The 24,887-nt window shown below is 39.0% G+C and overlaps 1 protein-coding gene across 3 annotated transcripts in view; it reads left to right on the forward strand.

Moving 5' to 3' along the window:
• The window catches only part of LYPD6B (LY6/PLAUR domain containing 6B), a 178,158-nt gene that overhangs the window by 148,272 nt on the left and 4,999 nt on the right, over nucleotides 1-24,887 (forward strand). For 2 of the 3 annotated variants that reach the window (XM_076005515.1, XM_076005516.1), the window contains 2 exons: nucleotides 20,217-20,368; nucleotides 23,513-23,611. In XM_076005515.1, the coding sequence (XP_075861630.1) occupies nucleotides 20,217-20,368; nucleotides 23,513-23,611 (251 nt within the window). Of the gene's footprint in view, nucleotides 1-17,221; nucleotides 17,473-20,216; nucleotides 20,369-23,512; nucleotides 23,612-24,887 lie in introns of those variants that run through there. The other variant, XM_012758758.3, reaches the window with a different exon arrangement.

The raw sequence follows: 24,887 nt of genomic DNA on the forward strand, positions 1-24,887 counted from the left end.
CACTATATTCAAATCACTTTAGGGCATGGACCATGTCTTACTTAAGTTTTTATTTCTAGTTCCTTATATAGTGCACAGTAGGTGCTCAAGAATGTTTATTAAATGGATAAAATAGAAAGATACATATATGTACCTATATATGTGTGTATGTATACATATATATGTATGTATATGTATTTTCAATTTTAACAGTTTATTTGATTAATACTTTCTCTACTAAGAAAACTCCAAAGATAAATTTGGGTTGATGATGCCAAAACATGACATTCCTAATCCAGTGCAAAACCTTACTGCCTGCATGAAAGGAAGCCAACTATGTGGAACACACTCATCAGGATGGGGCTGCAGAGCAGCTGCAGAACTCGGCCACGTTTTCTTAGATCCGTCCTTCTGCAGGGCCCAGCAAACTCAGCCTCATAAAGGAACTCTTGGAACAGCTTTCCACTTTCCTACCATTGCCAAAAGGTATAGAAAGTTAAGTAAAAACCTGAGAAGGCACAGTCATATTTTTATATACAGCCACCTAGTAGGCCTTATTAAGGTATTACATTTCTGAGGTTCTGGAATTTTCCTTGAAGGATTTTATAACCAAATGGGTCTTGTTAGGATGTTGGTCATTGCTGCAGCTGTTGCTTTCCTGATGGAAGCTCAGGATTCAATGTCAGCTTGGTACTTTCCTTCTGCACTTCAACTTCTACCTCTTTCTCTCTCTTTCTAATGCAGATTCACCACCTCTAACTGTTTGGCACTAAGGTGAGAGACCAGATAAGCATCGCTGTTAAATATGTACCAAATATATACTGAGCACTGGCCATGTGGCTTAGAACACGTGTAAGTCCTTGTCTTCTCAGAGTTTAAGTGTAGTATGTGATATGCACATCCCTTGTGCAAGCATTTTTTCTAATCTATTCATCATCTTATAAAGTGCTCCTCAAAAGGAAATAAGGAGCATTGCTTATTTGCTTTCCTACCACCTTTCTGCATTCCACAATATTCCACAAGCAGCTGGGTCTCTGCTCTGTGCCGGGCCCATTGCTAGGCGTGAAAGCCTAGCCCTGCCATCAGGGAGCTGGCATATATGTAGGGAGAGAGGGAGACAGACATCTCCTGCACACATTTTCTTTTTCCCATTATTTTCTTCTTCCCATTGCAGGATCCGGCACCATGCCCAACGGTTACATGGGCTTCTGGGACATTCTGTGATTGAAAGCAAGTTTTTTTCCAGTGGACCCATTAAAGAAGTCACTGAGGAGAATAATGAGGGTCTAAAGCCCCAAATCAGAACAATCTCACATTAACCTGGTGAAACAGCAGCAGTGTTTGCCATCTGCTGACACACCGCTCATGGAGAGGAAGGAACGTTCTAGGCCGGTCAGGCCTCCTGCAATCTGGGAACGCATCCTTGATTAGAGTAATTAGAGCTACTCCCCGAGCTGGTTTATAATTGTGTAATCACACTCAGTTCACTGAACTCTGGTTTGGGCTTAGGTGGTTTTAGGGGGAAATGCAAGGTTTGGAGAAAATGGAAAGGAAGCAATTAGGGAGAGAGAATTCCAATGAGTTCCCCTCCCTAGTCAGTTTGGGGTTGGCAGAAAGGGAGGCAGATGACATCAGGGACCAGGGGTAGGTGTCAGGAGGCTGATTTGGAAAATACAGGCACACTTGGTTTTATTGCACTTTGCAGATACTGCGTGTTTTACAAATGGAAGATTTCGTGGCAAGGGTTGAGCAAGTCTCTCGGAACGATTTTTCCCACAGCATAGGCTCACTTCATGTCTCTGTCACATTTTGGTAATTCCCACAACATTTCAAACTTCTTCATTATCATTATATGTGTTATAGTGATTTGCAATCAGTAATCTTTGATGTTACTACGGTAATTGTTTTGGGGCACCATGAACCGCACCTGTGTAAGACAGCAAACTTGATTGACAAAATGTTGTGGGTGTTCTCACTGATTCAGCAATTGATGATTCCCCCATCTCTCTCTCTTGCTCTCCTTGGGCCTCCCTCTTCTCCGAGACACAGCAGTTTTGAAATTAAGCCACTTAATAAGCCAACAATGGCCTCTAAGGGTTCAAGTGAAAGGCAGAGTCTCACATCTGTCACGTTAAATCAAAAGCTAGACATGATTAAGTTTAGTGAGGAAGGCATGTCGTGTGACTCCCTGTATTGGGATGGTTTGGAACTGAACCTGCAATGTCTCTGGGGGGTGCCTTTGAGTCCTGTTTGGTTGAGAATCATTGAGGTCACAAAAGGAAGCATCTGGTAAGTTCCGGAAACTTTTTTGTATAAGCCTGGGATTTGAATAATGCACTAAATGAAGTGTATTGCATATATTTAAATATTTATGGACAAATGGCTGTCATTTCTTAGCCTTCTCTGCCATGGTCCCACGACTTGATGCGATTGTTGTAAAATTATCATTTTCTAGATGCTAGAAAGGCTTTGTGCAGAAGATGAGAATCACAATAAACCAAACAAAGAAAACGCAGAAGAGACTATTATAAACTAAATATACCCACCATAGCAAAGAAGTTTCAAAGGCAGTATATTAGAGTAAGGATTAAGATGGATGAATTTGCAATTGGACCTGAATTTAAATTCAGGTCTGTGATTCACTGATTTTGTAACCTTGGGCAAGGTACTCATCCCCTCTTTAAACTTCAAATTCCTCATCTGTAAGGTGGGGATAATAATAATGCCTACCTTGCAAGGGTATTACAAGAATTAAGTGAATTAATGATATTAGATGCCTGACACCTATGAGCCCTCAATAAATGTGAGCTTAAAAAGGAATTTATTCTGCATGATGACACATAGAGGAAATCATCAGCAAAATATCAGAAAGTAGGATTCCCTGAGGGCAGGAACAGGCTATACTAATGAACATAATGAGCACTGGTAGATAGTAGATGCCCTGTAAGTATTGGCTGGGTAACTGAATGTTTTTATTTCACTTAGAGGGTATAAATTCGATTATTTTATGAAATTATTAAATTAGTAATTAAAATTTGCATTTTAAATGTGGAAAGCATAAGGAAAGAAAGAATGGCTGAAGATTTCAAGTGTGGCAAAAGTGAGTTTTTCAAACACATAGCCAGGAAAATGTTAGTCTTTTCATTTCCTATAAGTGACACAGAATTTGGTTCCATTTTCTTCCTTAAGATCAGATGACCTGGTCTTGGATTCCTGGCCTCAAGTGATCCTCCTGCCTTGGCCTCCCAAAGTACTAGGATTATAGGTATCAGCCACTGACCTCCCTAAAATCAAGTAACTTGAGGAACTTGCAAGTTTGTAATATTCTAGATTGTTTCTTCCTGGGTATAGCATTCCCACTTCCTGTTCTACTTCCTGTTCCTTGCTCTACTGTTTGGATAGTATGAAGAAGAGTCACTATAGCAGAGAGACAAACACGTTTTAACTACTGATTTTAAACGATGTTTTCCCTCATTCACTTCTAGATCATGAGTTTAATATCCTCCCTTGTGATGGAAAACAGAGACTCAGAGGTGTCAGGTTTTGGAGTCTAACTGGAGTCCCTGTTTTTTCATTTGTAAATAGGCCCTACCCTGGGTGTCTTCTAAGCTCTCTCATCAAGCCCAGGGCTGGTTGGTTTTGGCTTTCTCCATGTACAATGTCTCTCTCTGTTCTGGTGTCCCAAGCCCTTGAAGGGTGGGGAAAGGGATTGCCGTTCTCCACCTAACCCCAGCCCAAAGTCATTACTCAGACAAGATGCGATGAACAAATATTGCCTTTGGAGGAAGATGTACAAATTTGCCAAAGAAAGGAATGCGGTTCTGGGACCTCCTAGCTACAGGATTATGTAAATCACTCAACACTAGTAAAGTTATGAAAGTCAATAATTTCCATTTGTACCAAAGGTAATTAGTCTAAGGAAAATGGTGACAGAAGCTGTATTCTGTAACTTCTCAGGAGGTAGCCCTGGCAGACTGGCTCCAGAGAGAGAGTTTTAAACATACTCACCCCTAAGATGTTACATGTGGGTGACTAATATTTATTGAGTTCTTCCTATCTTCCAGGCTTTATTCTAAGTGCTTGAGACACATGAACACTCACTGGAGGGCATTGTTTATTATTATATTATTATATCATTTTTACAATGAGGAAACTGAGGGTCAATAACTTGCCCAATGTTATGTACCAACTTTTAAGGCCTGATTCTATATGTAAGGAAACTGAAATGCTGGGAGAAATAGCCCTGGTATGGCAAAATATTTCACTTATTCACTGAGCTAAAGAACAGGAATTTTCCCCGTTGATATATGTGCACAAGGAACCATTGCATCCCTTCCTATGGGTGGGGGTTATATCCCCTCTCACCTAAGATGACTTCATGCCAGGGCTAAGAAGTGAGGTTTCTCAGGCCTCCTCCTCTTACCTACTCAGTAGCCTAAAATCTGAAATCTCAGAACATCAAATGTAGTCATGGGAGATGTTGAGCTGCTATTTCTATTATTTCATAGAGCATAAACAAAATTGTTCATTTAGGAGTGATAAAACAATATGGGCTAATGAGTGTATAAACATGTTTTTGTATTTCTCTAAAATTATGTATCATGTTAATAATCTAGTTGCATGTGAATCACTTTTCATGGCTATTGCGTGTTTTTAATCTTAAAAATGGGTAACATTATTATCTTCTACATACAGTTTAGTAAATGCTTCTAAATGTGGAATCTGAAGTTTGGATTGAGGACAAGACAGAAATGGACCTTGGGGATGAAAAAATTAGCATCCATTGGCCTGGAGCATAAGAGAGAAGTGCTAATAGCCAACAAATCGCAATACTATGCACTCCAATGCTAAACCTGTTCCGAAGGAAGGCAGTGCTTCCTGGCTGTTTATCTTCCATACCTTCATTCTTAGTTTGCTCTTACGTTAGACACCTGGGACTGTATTTTTACTGGGATCTCAGGGTTCTTTACCAGTGGAATTTGCAAAATGTCCTTAGGATGGTGAATTGTCAGGGACACCCACCCCCAAATGAGTCATTTCAAAGCCAAACGAAAGTACCATTTTGTACCATCTTCTATTAGGATTTTCCAAGCCACCAGTCCATTAGAGAGAACTATTGAGCTTTAACTATATGTTAGGTGCATATCCATAAACTATAGAGCCAATTGAATTGTTTTGATTTAATTTTTGAATAAGTCATTACATTCACGAGTTATACTCTGAGAAGTCTCTTTCTCATCTCTGTCCCCTTGACCTGCAGACCATCACTTTTATTAGTTTCCTTTATATTCTTAGTATATTTGTGCACATATGAGTAAATACATATAGAGTTTTTTATTCTCTTCCCTCTCTAACACAAAAGGTGACATATGATATTTGTATGTGTGTGTGAGTATTTCTTTTAATGGGTACTTGGGTTGTCTCCAGCCATTGCTGTTACAGACGGTGCTGCAGTGAAAATCATGGCAACATATCAGTGTGAATGTAAGCACATCTACCTGTAGAAAAAATTTCCCAGAAGTAGGAGTTTTGGGGGTCAAGGGTAAATGCATTTGTAATTTTAATGACATTGCCAAATTGGTCCTCAAGGGTTGTATTCCCACCAGCAATATACAAAAATGCCCGATTTTTCTGTGATCCCCTCAAAAGACAGTGTTAGAAAACATTTTCGTCTATTAGATTGGCCAAAATCTAGAAGTTTTAAAGTATAACTCTAATTTCCATTTCTCCTGTTGAGAATATGCTCAACTTTTCTCATGATGTTTAAGGTCATTTTATTTATTTTCCTATGAAATATCTGTTCATGCTCTTTTGCCAGTTTTTCTATTGGATTTCTGATAATTTTCTTATTGGTTTCTAGTAGCTGTTTGCATATTAGTAAGATTATCTATTGTTTTGCCTGTGATGAGAGTTGAAAATATTTTCCCCAGGTTGTTATTTGTTTTTTAACTTTGCTTATGATATATTTTGTCATATAGAAGTTATTGTTTAATGTAGTTGAATTTATCGAACTTTAATTTTATACTTCTGGGTTTTGAATCATAGTTAGAAAAGCCTTCCTCTACTTCCAAGAAGTCACTCATACTTTCTTCTGGCACTCAAAAAAACCCCATTTTATCATGGACAACTTTAAACATACTCAAATTAGAGAAAATAGTATAATAGACCTCCGGTACCTGTTATCCAGCTTCAACAATTAGGAATATTTTACCAATCTTGTTTTTTTTTTTATTCTCCTACCCACTTTGAGAATATTAAAAACAAACTCCAGACAGCATATTATTTTCTTCATAAGTATACCTATATATATCAATAACATGAGAGGGCTTTTAAAAATGTGTACTCTATACCATTATCGTACCAATAATTTCTTAAAATGGACTACCACCATGCTGCGTTCAAATGTTCTCTTCTGGTTTTATTATGATTTTGTTTTTTGTATATACAGTATAAGGTATGTATCCAACCTTATTTTTTCCTGGCTACTCAGTTGTCCCAACGCAACTTCTTAAAGTCTATCCTTACTTTGCTGGTTTGAGAAGCCACTTTTATTGTATAAAAAATTTCCCATATGTATTAGAGTCTATTTCTGGGCTCTCCGTTCTGTTCTTGTTGTCTGTCTACTCATACGCTAGTACTACACTCTTTTAATTATTGGCACATTAAAGGATTGTTTTAATGTATATTAAGGCTAGTCATTCCTCAAATGAAATAGCAAATTATCTACTCTAACTCACACTATATAAGAATGGCAGAAAATTATCATTTGCAACACAGCCTCCTCAGGTCAGGGAGAGGCCTGGTGATCTAGGACTTGACAGAGTAGGAATGGGAGTTGAATGCCTGACAGCGAATGCGATCCCTCAGGAAAGTACTAGTAATAACGTCCTGTAGAACATGCTACAGGAAAGTAAATAGTAATAACATAAGAGCCTGAAACTCGGGGCAGGTGGGAGGAGGAAGAGGGCCCAGCAAAGGAAAGAGGACAACGTTTTGGAGGTTGAAGCGTGCTCCTCCCTTGGAAATAGCTGGAGTGGTTTTTCAGCAAAGTCAGGAAGCTTTACGGTAGAGGAGACGGAAATGTTTGCCATATGCCGCACTCTGCGAGTGCTCAGAGACACCAAGTGTGCTGCAGAGCATGGGACCCAGGTCAGGCGTGTCAAAGAGGGCTGTACTTTGGATGGTTTGGATCCTTCCTTCTGCTCTGGGCAGTTCACGGGTCTGGACGGGCAGTAACCCCGAACCCCAAAGGCTGCCTGTGCGCCAGCTTGTGCCTCTGAAGATGGGAGACTGGACCTCATCGCGTGCTTCCTAGGAAGGTGGATGAGTATGTATTATTCTCAGCCTTCTTCCCAGGACACAGCACGAAATCTACCCAGCAACACGTCTTTACCAGAAATGATCCAAGAGAAGTGACTTCTAACACCAAGTTATTATAGGAAAGACACCTTAAAGGGCCATTGCAAATCCTAACACTTTGTTTTTTTTTGAAATGCTCATGTTTGCTAGGCTGTGTCTGCACCTTCGCCAAAGCCCAGAGAGTGCTCAGGCGGTCAGAGCATGGTGGAAGGTGGAGAAACCGAATCTGGGATGGCTGTGTTATGACTTCATTCCCTCGCAGACAGCCTTAATTACCTTTGGCACAGCCTGTAACCTCCTCATCCCCAATTTCCTCCTTATACCCTGGAGATGATCACACTGCACTTACCTCACAGGGATGTGGGGAGGATTAATTAGTTTCGGATGGGAAAGTTCTTTGAAGATGAATCATGTAGTACAGTGAATGTGCTAATTTGAGGCCTCCCAGCGCTGGAGTTGGGATAATTGCCCCCTGCCCCAACCCAGACACTCAAGGGTGAAGGGAAATCGGTCTGCCTCAGAGGCAGGGGTAGGCTTTGCAAGCTGAAGGAAAGAATGGAGTCAGCCTTATTCGAGGACTCCTTCCTGAGTCCCTCTCCTGCACAGACCCTGATGGGCAGCTGGGAGGGAGTTGGGGGAGGTTGCCTGGGAGGGTGAGGAGCCCTGAAGTGCAGGCACAGTGCTCCCTGCTGGAGGGATCATTGCCAGTAGTGGAAGACGGTTGCCCAGGTTGTGAGATGTGGAAGCTGTCTTTGCCATCGGTGGGCATGAGCATCCGCTACAGTGCGCGCCGCGCCCGGCCCACCCTGAACAACCTGAGGGTCATCGGTGCTGCCTCGGGCCTCTCCCCGTCCAGATGCCACCCTCACCGAGCCCCTCAGCCAGGCTTGTCTCTTATGCACGTTTAGTGAGAAGAAGCTTTACATTCATTAATAAAAAAGGAATAAAAGAGAGAAGAGTCTTTTTTTTTTTTTGGCCTTTGACTCTTGTTGTTGCATGCCACTATTTTTAAAAGCACATTCAAGGTGTGCTTTACTTTCAACACAAGGTAAAAGGGGCGATTTTAAGCTTTATCAAAGAACACATGTCTTTCTCTGCCAATAAGGAGTTTTATGGTCTGGAAATTGGTACAGAATATGGATGAGATCTCAATGTGCATTTCAAGCTGAACTTTTTTTTTTTTTAAACTTTTTTTTTCCGTTGAGGTGTCCTTGAATGAGGGTGGCAGGGAGTAGAATAAGAAGAGGAGGAGGAAAGAAAATTAAGAAAGGTGGGTATGAGTAAGTTTGGGAAGTGAAGTAAAAGAAACGGTTTCCCTGGGCACATGAGGCTCCTGAGAACATTGTCCCAGTGGAAAGGTCTGGGATTATGGAAGGTGAGAGGTCACTGGAAGAATAACCAGACAGCAGCTCAGGAATAAGTTCTTAATTTAGATGAGAAGCCCATTGCTAAGTAAGAATCTAGTGTTGTTTCTTGAAATACAAGATCTTAAGAGGGACATTATGGGGCAGAGCGAGCACTATTACCTTAATAGTGCTAGGATTCCCATTTTCTTTTTTTCTTTTTTTTTATGGGGCACACTGGATCATGAGAGGATTCCCATTTTCAATGAGTGTATTATATTCAAATAAACTTTCATGCCTGTGCAGATATTTATAGGTACTATAATGTAATAAGAAGGTACAACCCAGAATATACTATAGCCTTAGTGGGGTTCAGTACTTTGTCCATGACGATAGGTATTCATATTTCTCAGCTCTTTTATTGAAGTTCAAGAATCTTGCCCATCTCTCTCTGCTTATTTAATGAGATGCTTCAGAGGTGATAGAAGCAGAAAAAGCTAAATTCTGGTGGGTCGTGATATTTGCACAAGATTATAAAATATTCTTCAGCCAGATTTATCTTCCGGTACAGTGCTCATGAACATTCTCATTTTCTTACTAAAGTCTCCCTGTTTACCCTGACTGGTCTGTAGCATAAGTCCAACTGCTAGTTTCCTATAACCCACACTTCACTGGTAAAGAGGCTCCTGTTTATTCCCTGCAGCTGTTCCTGCACTAGCTCTGCCATAACCACGAGCCATGACGCTTTGGTCCAGAGTGGCTCGTTTCCTGGTGTTTCAAGACCCGGATTCAAGGCTTGGTTGGGGTCCTGGCAGGAACCAGATGGCATAATGAAACTGGTGTTATTTGAGAGAGTTAGTAAAAAAGGGCTGTTTAGTGTGGTGTGGGCTAGATTCAGGAACAATGCCAGGCTCCAGAGTTAGCAACAGAGAGGAGCCATTTCCACCATGTTCTATCACAGGCCTAAAGGACCAGAGGAGAAAACGGTTACCAAAATCCAGGAGTTGGTAGCTATGGAGTGGGCCAGCTGGCAGGAGCTGTGGGACATGATGACAACCTGACAGGAAGGGAGTCAGGGGAATAAATGTCCAGCCTCACTGTCTTTCCACCTCGTAGTCTGCGAGCACCTGCTATTGGCCAAGCCAAACTGGAAGCCAGTAGAGAGGAACCATGCAAGTGGTCTTTATAGCCCAGCTTCCTGGGGTGCAGTGCAAGGTGGAGCAGGCTGGAGGGTGGCTCTGGAGGGGCAGAGGGTGAAGCAAAGCAGAGTTCCCTTTCCGTCTACCAGCTGGAAGAGCTTGGGAAGATTGTGTGATTGCAGCCGACTTTAGGCCCAACATAGTGTGTGTTGAACCACACACAAATGCACTAGGTCATTATTGGACAGACCTCCAGTTGCTGAGAATGGAGTTCTCACCATCTCCATGTGGGTAACTTAAAAGAGTGTTAAGAGATTGTTAAAAGATTATTCACTTAAGTATTTAATAAAAATGGAAATGATAATTCTGTTGGTAGAAAAGATGAAAAAAATAGATATTTTTTAAAGTGCCAATGCCTCCAAGTGTGTGAGGTCTATAATCATGTAGAGACCTTCAACCCATCTCCAAGCTAAGCATGGACTAGAACTTCTCTGCCCAAGCCAGCGCTGAGCAAGAAAGGACAGCCTGTGTCCACAAACAAGCTTCGTTCAGGCTAGACACTACCTCATGGGCTGGAGTAGGTATGGAAAGGTTTTGTGAATGAGAAATATTTCACTGGGCCTTCAAAGTAGGGTGGGAAGAAAATATAACACGTACTTGAAGCGATGAAACAATGATCCCTGTGAAAGCACACAGCCTACTGCTTTTTAAAACAGATGCTTTAAGAACGACTGCTATAGGTACAGGCAAAGAATATAGATTTATGGGGAAGCTGACAAATGGAAATGCTCTAGTGAGGCCTACATATTGTTCCCACATATATTCTAGAGTAGTTTTCTTAAAATTAGTCTTCAGAGGAATCTTACATCCTGCTCTCCCATATATGCTCAGATAATTATAGAATTTGAGAGCCGAAAATAATGTATATTGAATTTCAGTCTTAAATCTTGTCAGCTATTGCATGACCTTGATGATATTGGCCAGTATGATAATCCATACAGGAACAATAAATCTCTACATTTAGCTTCCTAATTGATTTAATAATTTGACAAAAATGGCAGCGAGTAGGGACTCACCATTCATCGTCCTTTAATTCACGAAACGTCTCTCTGCTAAATGGATATTTAATAACTTTCTTTCACTAAGAGAGAAACTGAGTCTCAGAACAATGAAGTAATAGCCAGAGGTGGTAGATGGAGGACAGAGTCAGAATTCACACCCAGGCCCGAGTGCCTACAAAGGCCATTTTTCCCCCCATTTTACCAGACAGCATTTATGCTCAACTTTACCCTTGTGGGATCATGAACCATATCATGAACCATTTAATGTAGTTCTTCATGTGGCAATTAAAACACTATTTAATGTATATAATTTTTCAGTTTCCTCTGAGAATATGAAATTATGCATATATATATCTTTATAGATGTACATTTTGTTCTGCTCCAAGTGGTAATAGTGACAATTTATAGAGCAAGTGACACATTGTAACTTTGTTATATATGCAGAATGCAGAAATTTTTTTATTAGGATTGCTTTTATAAGCTTGTCAGCATCCAGAGAGTTCTTTGAATAATCTGTTCTGGATTTTGTGGACTATGCAAAAGTCAGCATGATATTCTTTTGCCATCATATGCAGTTCATTGTTTTTTTTGTTTTGTTTTTTTTAACACATTAACTGCCATGTTGAGTTGTATTTAACTCATGCTAGTTTTGAGCCCGGGGCCTTGTGAAGCATATGTAACTCACACGTCTTTTCACCTTGGGAGCTGGGAGAACTATTTTTCAAGATGCATATAGTCACACATAGAAAACAATAAAAAATAACTACTTTTCCACTAAATTAGAAAGGATCATTTTGTTTTAAACGTTTTTATTCTATTTTTGTAATAAAACACCGTGGCCCCAAGGGAAAAAAACACATTTTTCTAGTGTGGCAGTCAGTGTGTTAAATGCCTTTTTGTTTCCAGATGATAGTCTAAAAACATGTTAGTTACTTGTGTATTATATTTTTAGTGTAGAAGGAAGAGTAAAGTTGAGTTAATGGAGGCTTTATAAACAATGGCCAGTGACATAAAACCCTAGATCAGAAGAAAGAAGACAGAACAAATGCATAGTGATAATTCTACATCCTACAGCTCTCCCAATTGCAAGATAACTGTGTGGGTGTTTAGGTGCTGAAAGCAGCTGAGATTATTGGCAATACAGTCTCTTAAACAGAGTTCTAGGGACACTTTACAAGTTGGCACATAGTGCTTAAACAATTAGTTCATTCAGTAAAATGTGTATATATATCTGTGTGTGTGTATGCATGTATATACATATCCATATATACATACACACATATAGAGATTCAAATGAGAAATTAATCTGCATGAACACTTTATTTTATGATCATTTTTCTATATCATTGAGGCTAAACTAAGTAAAAAATGCTAGCCATCACCTTACACACCCAGTGACCCTGAATGCTAAATTTCCTCATTGAGTACTGAATGCCACGTAGTAGAGACAGCATTCTTGGCATGGTACACTCCTCCACTCAACAAATGCAGAGTAATGGATCCTTAGCCAGCTGTCAGACATTTCAGCCTCGATTTCTATTATGAGAGCTTTGATTGGTTATTAAAATAAATGAGTTCAGTAAAGCAAGCAAGGATATGAAACATAAAAGACACTGTCTTCCGTGCCCAGCTTGGGTTGCCAGTCGGTTTAAATCCATGCCGTTCTGCAAGTGGATTGCTCGTTAATAGCACCAAACACCTGTGTGCCTGCAGCTCTGCTGCAGGACTTCTGTCTAGCTCTATCTTTATCTCAAATGTAAAGACATCCCTCTCCCATGGAAAAGAAAAACAAATCTTTCATTTACCTACCTGATAGCAGAAGTATCTCTATAGAATTACCTTTCAATATTATGTCCTTGGCTTTTTTCAAGAGATGTCCAAAAAAAACAGACGCATCTGGAGCTCTTCAAAACAAATTGTGGGCCTTATCCATACGTTGTTTGGTGACCTCTGTATGATAACTCATAAGGCTCATTAATTTGAGAATTAAGTATATCAGAAAGAGTTTCCCTTTCTCAAATAATGAGAATGAATGTGTCCCACTGTGTCTCCCCTGGCTTCCAGGAAGTGCAGAGCACAGGGTCATGCACAGCTGAGCTGTTTGAGGAAGGGCATAGGATCTTTAGTACCTTCTCATCCAGTGTGGCTTTTATTCAGTATAGTAAGTGCCTTAATGCATAAGTAATTTGACATAAGGCTCCTAAAAATTGTTTATGGAAGCAAACTGGGTAAAAATTATTTCACCTATGTGAAGGATACTGTCAAATTTAATCAACACATTTTTATTAGGTTCCTGCCATTTGTCCAAATAGTTGCATAAGACATGACAAACCAATCTTGATTCTCTTTAATGGGAGTACAGTTGCTAATTCCTAAACATCTAATCTTTTAAATCTTGTACATGTGGAGTTCTTACCCCTCTGGTGCCATGAAAGCATCCTCAAAGATGTAAAATCATGTCTTTGACAAAAAGTGCATTTGAAAAGCTATTACCTTAGAAATGTCTTTTAGCTTTTTCTGAAAATTTGAATCACATTAAAAAGATGTCTCTAAAATTGATTAGACTGTTTCTCTACCCAAATTATACACTTATAGGCCGTGTATTAATTCATGATTAGATTTAAAATTGATTTGCATAATGAAATTATTTTAACATCAGCACTGTTTCAGACATTCTCTTTGATCAGGTTGCATGTAGTAAAAAGGATTCTGTCTTTGGTATTGCAAAAGGTACAGTTTTATGCTTAGGAGATATTCATTTTTGTGAGCTTTTGATTCTGTGCTTGTTGAGATCTTTTTGTAAGGTTTGTACTCTTTAAAGCAGTGCAGCAGGAATCTGAAATATTATGTGAATACTGTATTACATTCATGACTTTTTTATAGAATAACTGAAATTCTTTATTAATCTCCTTCCATCAAAATCATAGAATATTAGCAAGGGAAGGGACCTTGGTGGTCAACCAACTTACCCCTTGGTTGCAACAGAGAATTTTTAAATCCTCTTAAGAAATTAATGCATAGAACTCAATGCTGTTTACCAGATTTGGTCCAGCTTATATGGAATGAAGTTGCACAATTTTATCCCTTGATCTGATCTGTATTCTTCTGCTATTGATGTCTAGAGAAGGGGAGAAGGAGGGAGAGATGGGGGAAGAAGGAACTTAAGATTTCTTGAACTCCATCTAAGTAAAAGGTGCTTTACTTATATAATTGCACTCAATCCACACAATTTAGAAAAGTTACCTGCATGTCCCTAAGCCTCACTTTTCTTATTGGCAAATGGCACAATACTTTTTAACTCTGTGGTCACCTGGTTAGTTAATCTAGAACCAGAATTTCATTTTAGGTCTTTCTGAATCTAAAGCCCATTGCTATTCCTCCTCTCAAAGATGATTGCATTAAATCATGTCAATCACATCTTACCGGTGGCTCAGATTGACTTTTTGGTCCCAATAATTTATTAGACCACAGGGACTGTGTCTCTCTTATTCACTATTGTGTACTAAACACTTGGAGCAATACCCGGTATACATGCATGACTTATAATCACACTGTTTTCGAGATTTGGACAAGCTGTAATGAAGGCTAAATCATGATTCTGTTTTTCTCTGTTGAATGTTGTTATCCAAGAGCAAAGTCTGTTGTGGTCTATGGAGAGTTTATATTTTCAGATCAAGATGATGGATTGATCATAAGCTAAACTTCTCTCTTGGATTCTGCTTCAGGCATATAGAATGCTAGAAATGTCTTCAAAATTAAAATAATTCCTATTTAAACTTGCAGGAGGTGGAAATAACCCTCTACATACAAAATATAGAGAAAGAACATTGAGAGAAGGTAGAAACTAAAGCCTTAGGAACTGAGTTCTCAATGCCCAGGGAAGGTTAGAAACTGAAACCTTAGTTTCCCTGCAAGAAGGGAGTGAGAATCCACTTTCAAAATAAACCCTACACACTCACCCTAAATTTAATGGGAACTAGAATATCTCCTTTTGTCAACATGGCTTAACAGCCAGAAGCAAGTATCACAACCCTTATTGTGGACGGTAAACTTTTCTGGCTTATTTCCCCTTGTGAGAGGAGTGTTTTCATCTATTCCATTCTTTCTGAGTAAAATTTCAGCACTCATTTTGAATTTCTACTTTGCCTTCTATTCTTTTTACAAGGAAAGCCAGGCCTATTAAAGATTGTCATTAAAGTGTCTTACTGTGAGATAAGTGGTGCTTGCAGGAAGGTGTGAACGTGAGTGTTGATAGGCATGTTGGCCTTAGTAGAGCTGTTTCCCTTCCATTATCTATTTTATTTGTCTTGTTTGCAGTTGAAGTTGGCCTTGTGCTTGCTGACTCATTTTTTAGCAATTGAGCAAGAAATGCCAGGACTTACCACCTCTGTTTAGTCTCTTCTTTTCCAAATCTCCTTTTGAGTCCATCATTTGTTTATCATCTTTGGACACCCTCCCAGCTCCTTACTGCCCACAGCCTTTGTCTTATTTGCTAAGAAAAGCACTCCTTACAGGTCATAGCTAGTGATGTTGGTTCTCTTCCAGAAAGTATTTGCTGAGTATCTACCATGCGCTGAGCATGGGCCTGGGGTACATAAAAAAATAATGTAGGCTATTTTTGTACCTCAAAAGAGTTTATGATGTCAAAGATAATGCTGCTTCCTAAGGCCCCCACCAGTTGTCTGTGTTTTCTGTGGAGGTGTAGAATGCCACACTTAGGATGAGATGGTTACCAGGGCTCAGACCTAGGTAATAGTTGTGCTTCTAGAGCAAGTGCCATTTAAGTCCTTTATTTTGGACAGTAGTGGGCCGTAGTCTCAGGTGGGGTTTCTTAAATTTATAAATCTGGCTACCTGCCATTCTATAGAATGCCTACAAGTTGTCTATCCCTGCTATATTCCTATAAATACACTTTGCAGAAATCCATTCCTTCTCCTGGCAGAGAAGCACCCCGCTTTCTGGAGCAAGGTTCAATGGATCTTCCAAAGAGAAGACTCATGTAACACAGAGGAGACCAACACCATAGGTGAGGGGTTTCTGACCAGGCTTACTATGAGGGAAAATGGATGAAGGTAATAAGTACTGTTTGGGGAAGAATGTTTTGAGCTACCCTTGAGTTTTGAGGAGTGTGGACCAGATACCTGATGCATATGTAGAACTTTTTCTCGTAGTGTCAAAATATGAAAATATTCAAGTCACAAGAAGTCAAGTTATTGCTGGCATATTCTGAAACAGCAAGCAGCATTCTTAGGCATTATGTTGGTTGCAGGTTCTTTTGAGATATTCCACCAAAGTATGTCCAGACACACAATTTTGCAAATAACCTTAGGAAGCCCATAGGTCACCCCCTCCCTCATATGGAGAGGTAACCCTGCTCTATATGATGGCCTTGGAGAAAATAACACAAATGGTTTAGTCTAACTCATATCACACGTTTTTTTTTCTCTCTCTGGAACAAAATATAAGCTCTATCATAACCTTGTTCTGCCACAAAGACTGCAGTAAGAGCCTACTCAGCAGATAATTTTTAGTTCAGAGTCTCCGTGAAATGATTCCAAATGTGAAACTACTCTCAGATGCTACAGTTAGTCATTTACTTTTTCATTATCCTAATGTCTTTTGGTTGTGAAAAATAAAACAGTCATGTTAACACAAACCTACACACTGAAGAATAGACAGAGATAGATAGAAGTGCTTGGGAAAAAGTGGTATATGGTAATGGATTATAAAGCATGCTCCAGAGATATAAGACATTTTTATTTAGTGCTTTTCTCATTTGACAGGCAAAAACCTTTGCAGTTTTGGAGAATTTGGATAGAATAAAGCTATGCTGTTTTAGTTAAAAGTGGAAATGAAAATACATTCTTTCTATATGGAAGCGGTATTCATTTGGTTTACTTTTTATTTGTTTTCAAGTTTAGTAGTCCCAAGTGTGCTCTGTGGAAACTTTTTGAGCAGATACTATGTTCTGGGCAATGTGCTGGAATCTTCGCATATATTGCCTCTGGACCACAATGTCCTTACTTATGCAATGAGATGATTGATGCTACGGTCCCCACACTGCTGTTTTGAGGGATGTAGAAACCAAAACCGAAGTCTGGTCCTTGATTGTGTTGTTCACTCGGTTGATTTTAAGTTGCCTATCACTTATTCATTTATTTATTTGGAGAAACCGCTGTGGCATATCCGAATTCCATAGTCCTCTGTACCGACCATCGTTTGTTTTCCTTTATTCCCAGGAACTGGAAATAAGGCTAGGAATTTGGGCCCAATTACTCTACACAGACAAAGTGTTTTTGGTATTTTGCAAAATTAGATCATTGAAATTAAACAACTTTGTGATTGTCCTAGATTCCAAATCCTTGCCACGGCCTGTATGCAAGTGCCCATGTGATCCCTGAGCGTGTCTGTTCCCCGCAATCTGCGTGTTCCGGTCACACTGGCTGCTCTTTGCGCACCCCAGGAGGAAGCTTCTTCCCGCCTTAGCACTTTGGTTTTTTCCCTGGATTCTTCGCTTGGCCAATTCCTTCTCATCACTTAACTCACCCCTTCCAATGTCACCTGCTCAGAGAGATGTCCTGAGGCCACCATGTATGTAGCTTCTCCTGTTCACCAACATGTCACCTTACTATATTAATATTTCCTTCACGAATTTTTGACTATCTGAAATTATGTTTTTGCCATGTGTATTGCCTGTCTTCAACCTCTAAAATGCAATTTGCATGACAGTAAAGGCCTTGTTGGGGAGGTGGTGATAACAATGACTGCTACATATTAGGTGTCAATAACAACATGTTGAGTGAACAAATGGGCTTTTGTCCCACACTGAGATTACATGAGGAAAACCAGGGATTTTGACTTGTGATTCCAAGCTGGTGATTTGTTCATAATCGTAAATGCTTACTTAGCCAGAATTAGCAAAATTCTAGGCATATTGCTAATAGATAATGCATTTAATTCCTACAATCCTATGAAGTAGGTATTTTTATTATTCCCACTTTATAGATGCAAAAACTGTGGTACACGGAAGTTAAGGAACTTACACTAAGTAGCAGATTAGGAAGGAGGTGCTTGAGCCAATGCTCTTTACTACCAGGTTGAAAGTGCTCAACAAATGTTATTAATAGCATTAAGTATGTGCTCAGCACTTAGCTGGGTGCTTCAAATTGGGCCATTCAGTCCTCACTTGAAAACTGTGAGGTGAGTACTGTCCCATGCCTGTTCTACACATGGGGAGGCTGAGGCTTGGGAGGCTTCAGCAAGTTGTCCGAGGTCTCATAGTTGCTTAGTGGTAAATAAAATAAAATAAAATAAAATAAAATAAAATAAAATAAAGGGATTTGAATGTCAACAACATGATTCTGAAATTGCTAATCTTAGGCATCATCTCTGTATTACAAGAACACTTGTGGATTGCTGTTACAACAGAGTCATTCTGAGATTTGTGAAAAAGGGATTAGTCTCCCCAGTATACAGAAGGGGTATCCATTCCTTGTCTACAAATTAATCATGACTAGGGAACAGACCAACTCAGAGAATTGAATGGGAGAAGCAGAATTTGTATAAGTGTAACCACTTGCCTGTAAGGAATAGTGTTTTTGGATAAATGTCGATTTCTTTGGAAAGAGTATAAGAATAGAATTTAGAAATCCAATAACTATGAAAGGTCAATCTTGGTTTCTGAAATGAACTAGGAAAGAATTATATATTATATAAATATTTTATATATCACTAGGACCAATTATGTACTGAGATGGAATGCAGTAGAAAGTCTAGCACTATTGCTTTTTGAAACTTACTCACCAGGGTTTTTTGTTTTTTGTTTTTACACTGAGTACTTCCTTAGCGACTCAGTTCTATCAGTGGCAGACATATCATCTATAGGGATGATAGGATGTTGTGTCTACATTTTTTCTAATATTTAGTTCCCTCTCCATAGGTAGACATTATTAGACACATGGGCAAAACCAATATACTCACAACAGAGGGGGAGGCAAATCCCTAGAATCTCTGCATTATTACCCTGGCTTCAAACCAGATGTCCATGTGAAGGATAATTGTCATATGTGCAGAGATGAAACCTGTTTTTGTTTTTGTTTTTTTTTGAAAAGTTCCCTAAACTCACTGAGGCCATTTGATTTAGCAATAAGAAAATGAGTTCAGCCAGTATTATTGAACTCTAATATTCCAACATTTTCACAGAATTTTATTATGAGTGCTTTACGTACACAATCCTATGGTGATCCTATCTGAGCCTGTATTTACCTAAACATGTGGTCAGCGCCAAGTATTATTAAGCCACTTTACACATAAGAAAATTGAGCTTAATAGAGTTTAAAGAGCTTGTTTGAGGTCAGGCAGGTGATAAGTAGCAGAGCTGCCACCTGAACCAAAAACTGGACTCCAAGTTACATTCTTCTGCTACCCACCCACAGCTCCCCCTTGTCAAAAAGAACCTGTTAGTGGTGACATTATAATTATAGATTTTCTTGCTCTAGGGGGTAGAATCTATGGGGCTTAAGATATCCTGTCTTTCCCTGAGTGCCATGTGCATCTCTGTCCCTTTGCTAGGTTCCATCCCTGCCTAAGTAAAGTCTACGAATGCAGAGAGTAGTATTTGTGGGCCAGGACTTACATTACGTGGCTTTCAGCTTTTCAAACAACTTTTATTCTGTTTCTTCTAGAACCTCCTTGCAGCTTCTCCTTGCCCCCAGTGTGACAGAAACAGTTGGGGCTGGCATTTCACGATGATACTTGTTTCTCTTCTCAATGTCTGTGTGCTCTGGGATCTGGCAGCGATTTTATTTTTCAGCCTCATTGTTCCATTCCCCACTGTCCTGCCCACTGCTCCCACTTTTACTGTTTCCTCCAGGTTTTGAGAGGGTTGCAAAATTTATCAAACGTAGGTGTTTACTCAGGGAGCGGGCTTGACAGATAGGTGGTCGAGTAACTTCAGTTGAACGTGCCTCAGAGCTGGGGGTGGATTAAAGGGATCAGGTGACCCAGCATGCAGTAAACCAGCTAGCCTCAGGCACAGTGGAAGTGGATGGGCAGGCCAGTTCCGGATGCCTGTTCTTCCTGAACCTGAAAGGCCACTGGGCAGGCATCCTGCTAGAGCTTACCTGGCTAGTGCCGAGGCCTCACCAGTAGAAGGCAGTCACTGCTTACCTTTCATCTGGTCAAAAAGATTGCAGTTTGCTCACAGGTACTGGGCCCGCACAACAGGTAGATGGCTGAACATATTTGAATCATGAGCTTTCCAAACAGGAACAAAATGTGCTCCCATTGATGTGTAAAATATAAAGAAACTGAACCAGTCTGTTTTTTCCCTATAGATACCTGCGTTTGGACCGTCCAAAACACAAGGTCACAATGCTGCCTCTCTGTCACGCCCTAGCTGTAGCTGTCGTCCAGCTCTTTATCTTCTCAGAAAACTGGGCATTTGCCAAGAACATCAACTTCTATAATGTGAGGCCACCTCTTGACCGTAAGTAGCAGTTGCCGCCCCAGTGCACGGCTGTAGGGTCAGAGTGTCCATCTGAGGCCCTCTTTTCCATTTATCTTTCTGGAACATTTAGTTTATAACCAGAATAAAACAGAAAGTCTTCACTGTTTCTGTGGGTGAGAGTATGATGACAGGAATTTTCTCCATTTCTTTAAAATGGTTTGGCTTCCTGCTGAAGTTTTGAAAGACTTCCTGTTAAAAAAAAACAAAAAACAAAAAACAACAAACTTTTGAACACTGTCCTTAATCATGGTTTAGCAGAGGAAATTCATTGTTCTTTGTTAATCTCTTCACTGGAAAAAGATATTGGCTGTGGAAAGCTTCTGCATAAATGATATACTAATTCTTTCAAATGACCATTAATAATTTCGAAAACAGATTTGTGTGTTTGAAATTTGGAAAGGAATATTATCTGGATGTTTATTACTATTATACATGATCAACACTAGCAAAGGTTATATAACACTCAACTTTTTCACTATAGTTTAAAAATAGGCAAACATTAGTGTATACCTTCTACAGGATAATGAATGTTAATGCATTTGACATATATGTATAAATATGTGTATACATGTATTATAACCTTTCCTTTCTCTTTCTCCAAACAAAAAAAACTTCTCTGATATTCCTTATCAGAGAGAGATTCTTATGGTAAAAGTTATTTATTACACATGTGAATGCCTGTGGTTCCCATACCTGGAAGAGTATCAGATTCAGGATGAAAGCCTTTAAAACTACTATCCCCACGTCACTTCTCCAGAGATTTAATAGTCAGGAGGGTGAGATGCAGAATACTTTTCTTTTCTTTTCTTTTCTTTTTCCCTTCTTCTTTTTAAAAAAGCCTTCCTGATACTTTTGATGCACAGTCAAGTGTGAGAACCTCTGTCTTTATGCTATACTAAGTGAGATCTGTATCGTTACAGTTCTTTACTTTGTGTTTTCTTTATTATTTACGACAGTCATATCTGTATGTGTGAATACACATGTATACTGCACACGTGTACAGATACACATGCATGCTACATGCCTTGAACTATCATTTATTTTACATTTCTAAATTGATAATGATGATACACTGATGGCTGAAAGGCATGGCATATCGTTTTCATAGATTCTAAATTATCTACACATTTTGAACATGTTAAGCTTAGTATAATTTTATTTTATTTTATTTTATTTTTTTTTTGAGAGTATCCAGAAACAGTACTTAGTATAATTTTATGATGAGAAAAAAAATCATTAAACAAAGAGAAAAGTGGCCAGGTTCAGTGGCTTACACCTGTAATCTCAGCACTTCAGGAGGCCAATGTGGGAGAATTGCCAATGCAGGAGTTCAAGACCAGCCTGGGCAACATAGTGAGACCTTGTCTCTGCAAAAAAAATAAAATAAATAAAAATTTTACAAAGAGAAAAAAGTAATGCATGTTCATTATAGAAAGTTCCAAAGAAACAGGAAATGTTTAGAAGAAAGTAGAATTTATGCATAACCTCAAGATTCAAAGAAGCTCTTCTGTATATTTTAGAATATTTCCTTCCAGCATTTTTCTATGTATATATATTTAAGTATGTGACATACTGAGATCACAGAAATTTAATTTTATATTAGTTTTCTCCCCTTTACACTCTATTTTGAATATTTTTCCATGTCTTTGAAAATATTTTAATTTCTTTTACATTTTTAAAAAATGCATATGGCTGCCTGTAGCTTATTTTACTATTCCCCATACTTTGTATCAGAAAAAAAAAATCACAAGCAAGCTAAATGTTAAATAATGCTTCATTGAAAATCTTGTTAAATGTACTTTTCTCTTCAATTGGCTAATGACCTTAGAATAGATTTCTTGGAATTAAAATTACCAAATTTAAAAAGTTGTGCCAATTTATACTTTAACCATTTACCCTCCATCATCGACTATTAGTATTTTTAAACTATACTGATTTAATAAATGAAAATGGATGTCATTATTTATTTACCTACTGAATATACTATTATATTAATAAATAGGCAAAACTGAAATGTATTCATAATATTTAACTTCATGTCCTGCAAAATTTAGCTTTTTTTTAATTTTTGGTTTGTGCAACAATACATATCATCCCCTTTATCTGAAATGCCCACTGCTTTCAGATTTCCACCCCAACTTTGGGTTATATTCTTGGGATGCTTTGGGGTTCACCTTTTTCTTTGTCTATTTCATTCTCCAAAAATGGATGACCTGAAAGTTTTACGCAGGTCCCTATACCCTGTTCTATTCATAAATATCAAATTATTTCATTTTTTCTTCTTGCCCATTAAAATGATGAGATACAAGGCAAAAAAAAAAAAATACTAGTTACTCTCAATCCATACTTCCAGCAATTCAGAATTTCTTCTTTCCATAACACTCTGACCTGAGTGTAAGGTCTTAAGAATTACTGTCATTCTCATATTAAATGTTACATTCCTGGTCAGGGTCTAATGTTGTGATAATTGACATATATCAAATGAGATTACTCGTGAGGTTAAATGTAGCTATATTAGAAGTACATACACATGGAAACCAGCATGAGTTGATGCGCTGGAGACTCCACTGGGTATCTTTCTTATAACTGCCCGTTTAATCCTCACTATACCTTTGCAAGTCATGGGGATCTTCATTGTTATTATAAATATTATTACATCTCAGAAGTTAAACATCACACAACTAATTAGTGGTAGGGATAGATTCCAAACTCAGGTTAATTGGACTCCAGTTCTTCTCAGGGACGACATACGGATCAAATGATTGGTTCTAATACTACTACCCCCCTTGTCCACCCCCTCCAACCTCACTTATTCCCAAACCATTGATGATAGTAGAACAATATCATGGATCTTTCAGAGTGGCTTATGGAATCACTTTCATTACTTTATAGTGGAAATTCACAGATGAAATATTTAGATAATAGGGAATAAAGAAATAGCCTGAAAGCCTGATGGGTAAATCCAGTTCCCTGGAAACAGAAATTCTAAGGATGACGGCTTATAAATTTTGTTTCATCTAATAAAAGTTGCTAATTTTGTGCCATATCTGAGGTTTGAAAGTTTTGCAACTTTTTGTAAATTTTTGTAACTTATTTCTTCACTTTCCTCTTTTTTCTTTAAAGCTACACCATTTCCAAATAGCTTCAAGTGTTTTACCTGTGAAAATGCAGCAGATAATTACAACTGCAATCGATGGGCAGAAGACAAATGGTGTCCACAAAGTAAGTGTGCTGTGTTTGGAACACTCTTCTGCGATCTCACTTCGTTTAGGTCTCTCCCGACTTGCCTAGAGCAGAGATGTCTTACCTAATGGATTAGTGTACTCACAGGCTGATGACATTCTTTAGGAATCAGAGGGTTTTTTTTTTCTGAGCGACTACCCAGACATCAGACTATTCTGAGAGGACTTGGAAACTGGTGCCAATGCCTCAATTTGTAGTTGCTGCCTTGAGGAAGTATTTCTTAAGTAGTGTCTACCAGGGAGAACAGATAGACCACAGTGTCAGTTAAGGCATTTTCAGAATTCCAGAAATGCTTAATGATGCCTCTAGAAAAGTCACACTGACTGAGGCTTGAAGCCAAGAAAGGTTTCTGTACTCTTGAGATACATTGATCCTTGAGAAACTCATTCATTCATTTAAGAAAAATCACAAGCAAGCTAAAATGGTAGATAATGCTGAATGTTAAATAACATCTGAGTACCTTTTTAGTTTGTTTAGTGCCCTGATATACAAAGGCTGTTTGGAAAGTATCCAGCCATTGTTAATACAACAAGAAAATATAACAGGGCTGGATACTTTCTGGACAGCCCTGTGTCTTTAGTGCCTAATCCGGTGCTTGGCTCATATTAGGGACTCAGTAAATATTTGTGGACCGGATGAGTCAGTGTCTTTGATGGAGCAGTCAGGGAAATCTCTAAGGAATATACATTAAGACTGAGACCCAAATACCTGAAACAAGCCAGCCGTGTGGAGATCTGAAGGAAGAGCATGCCAGGAGGAAGGAACAGAACATGCAAAGGTTTCAAGGGGCAAGAGTAGGCTTGGCCTTGTTGTAGTCGGGAAGGAGCCTGGCCACTGAGAATCAGCGGGAGATAAAAAATCTTGCAGGACATGCAAGGTCTTCTTTTTCTAATAAGGAGTTTGGATTTCATTGTGAATGTGATGGGAAGGCAGTACAGTAGGGAGTTGTCAGCTAGGAATTACGTGATACTGGTCATATTCTAGAACATTGCCCTGGCTGCGGTGTGAAGAATGGATGGTTGGGACAAGAGTAGAAGGGAACACCAAGTGGGAACAGACAGGGACAGAATGTGCTGATGGATGGTATGGAATTTAAAAACTCTACTTATAAGGAGATCAGACTGTGTTCAGATTTTCGGGTGTACTATTTTTTAGGTTTTTTAGATGCAAAAAGACCAAAATAAACAAATAGACTCCTACAGAATTAGAGATTACTAGTTTTAGTCTACTATACCTTGACTCTTGGGGAAATTTC

The sequence above is a fragment of the Microcebus murinus genome, chromosome 8 (genome assembly GCF_040939455.1).
Source record: "Microcebus murinus isolate Inina chromosome 8, M.murinus_Inina_mat1.0, whole genome shotgun sequence".
NCBI classification, from domain to species: domain Eukaryota; kingdom Metazoa; phylum Chordata; class Mammalia; order Primates; family Cheirogaleidae; genus Microcebus; species Microcebus murinus.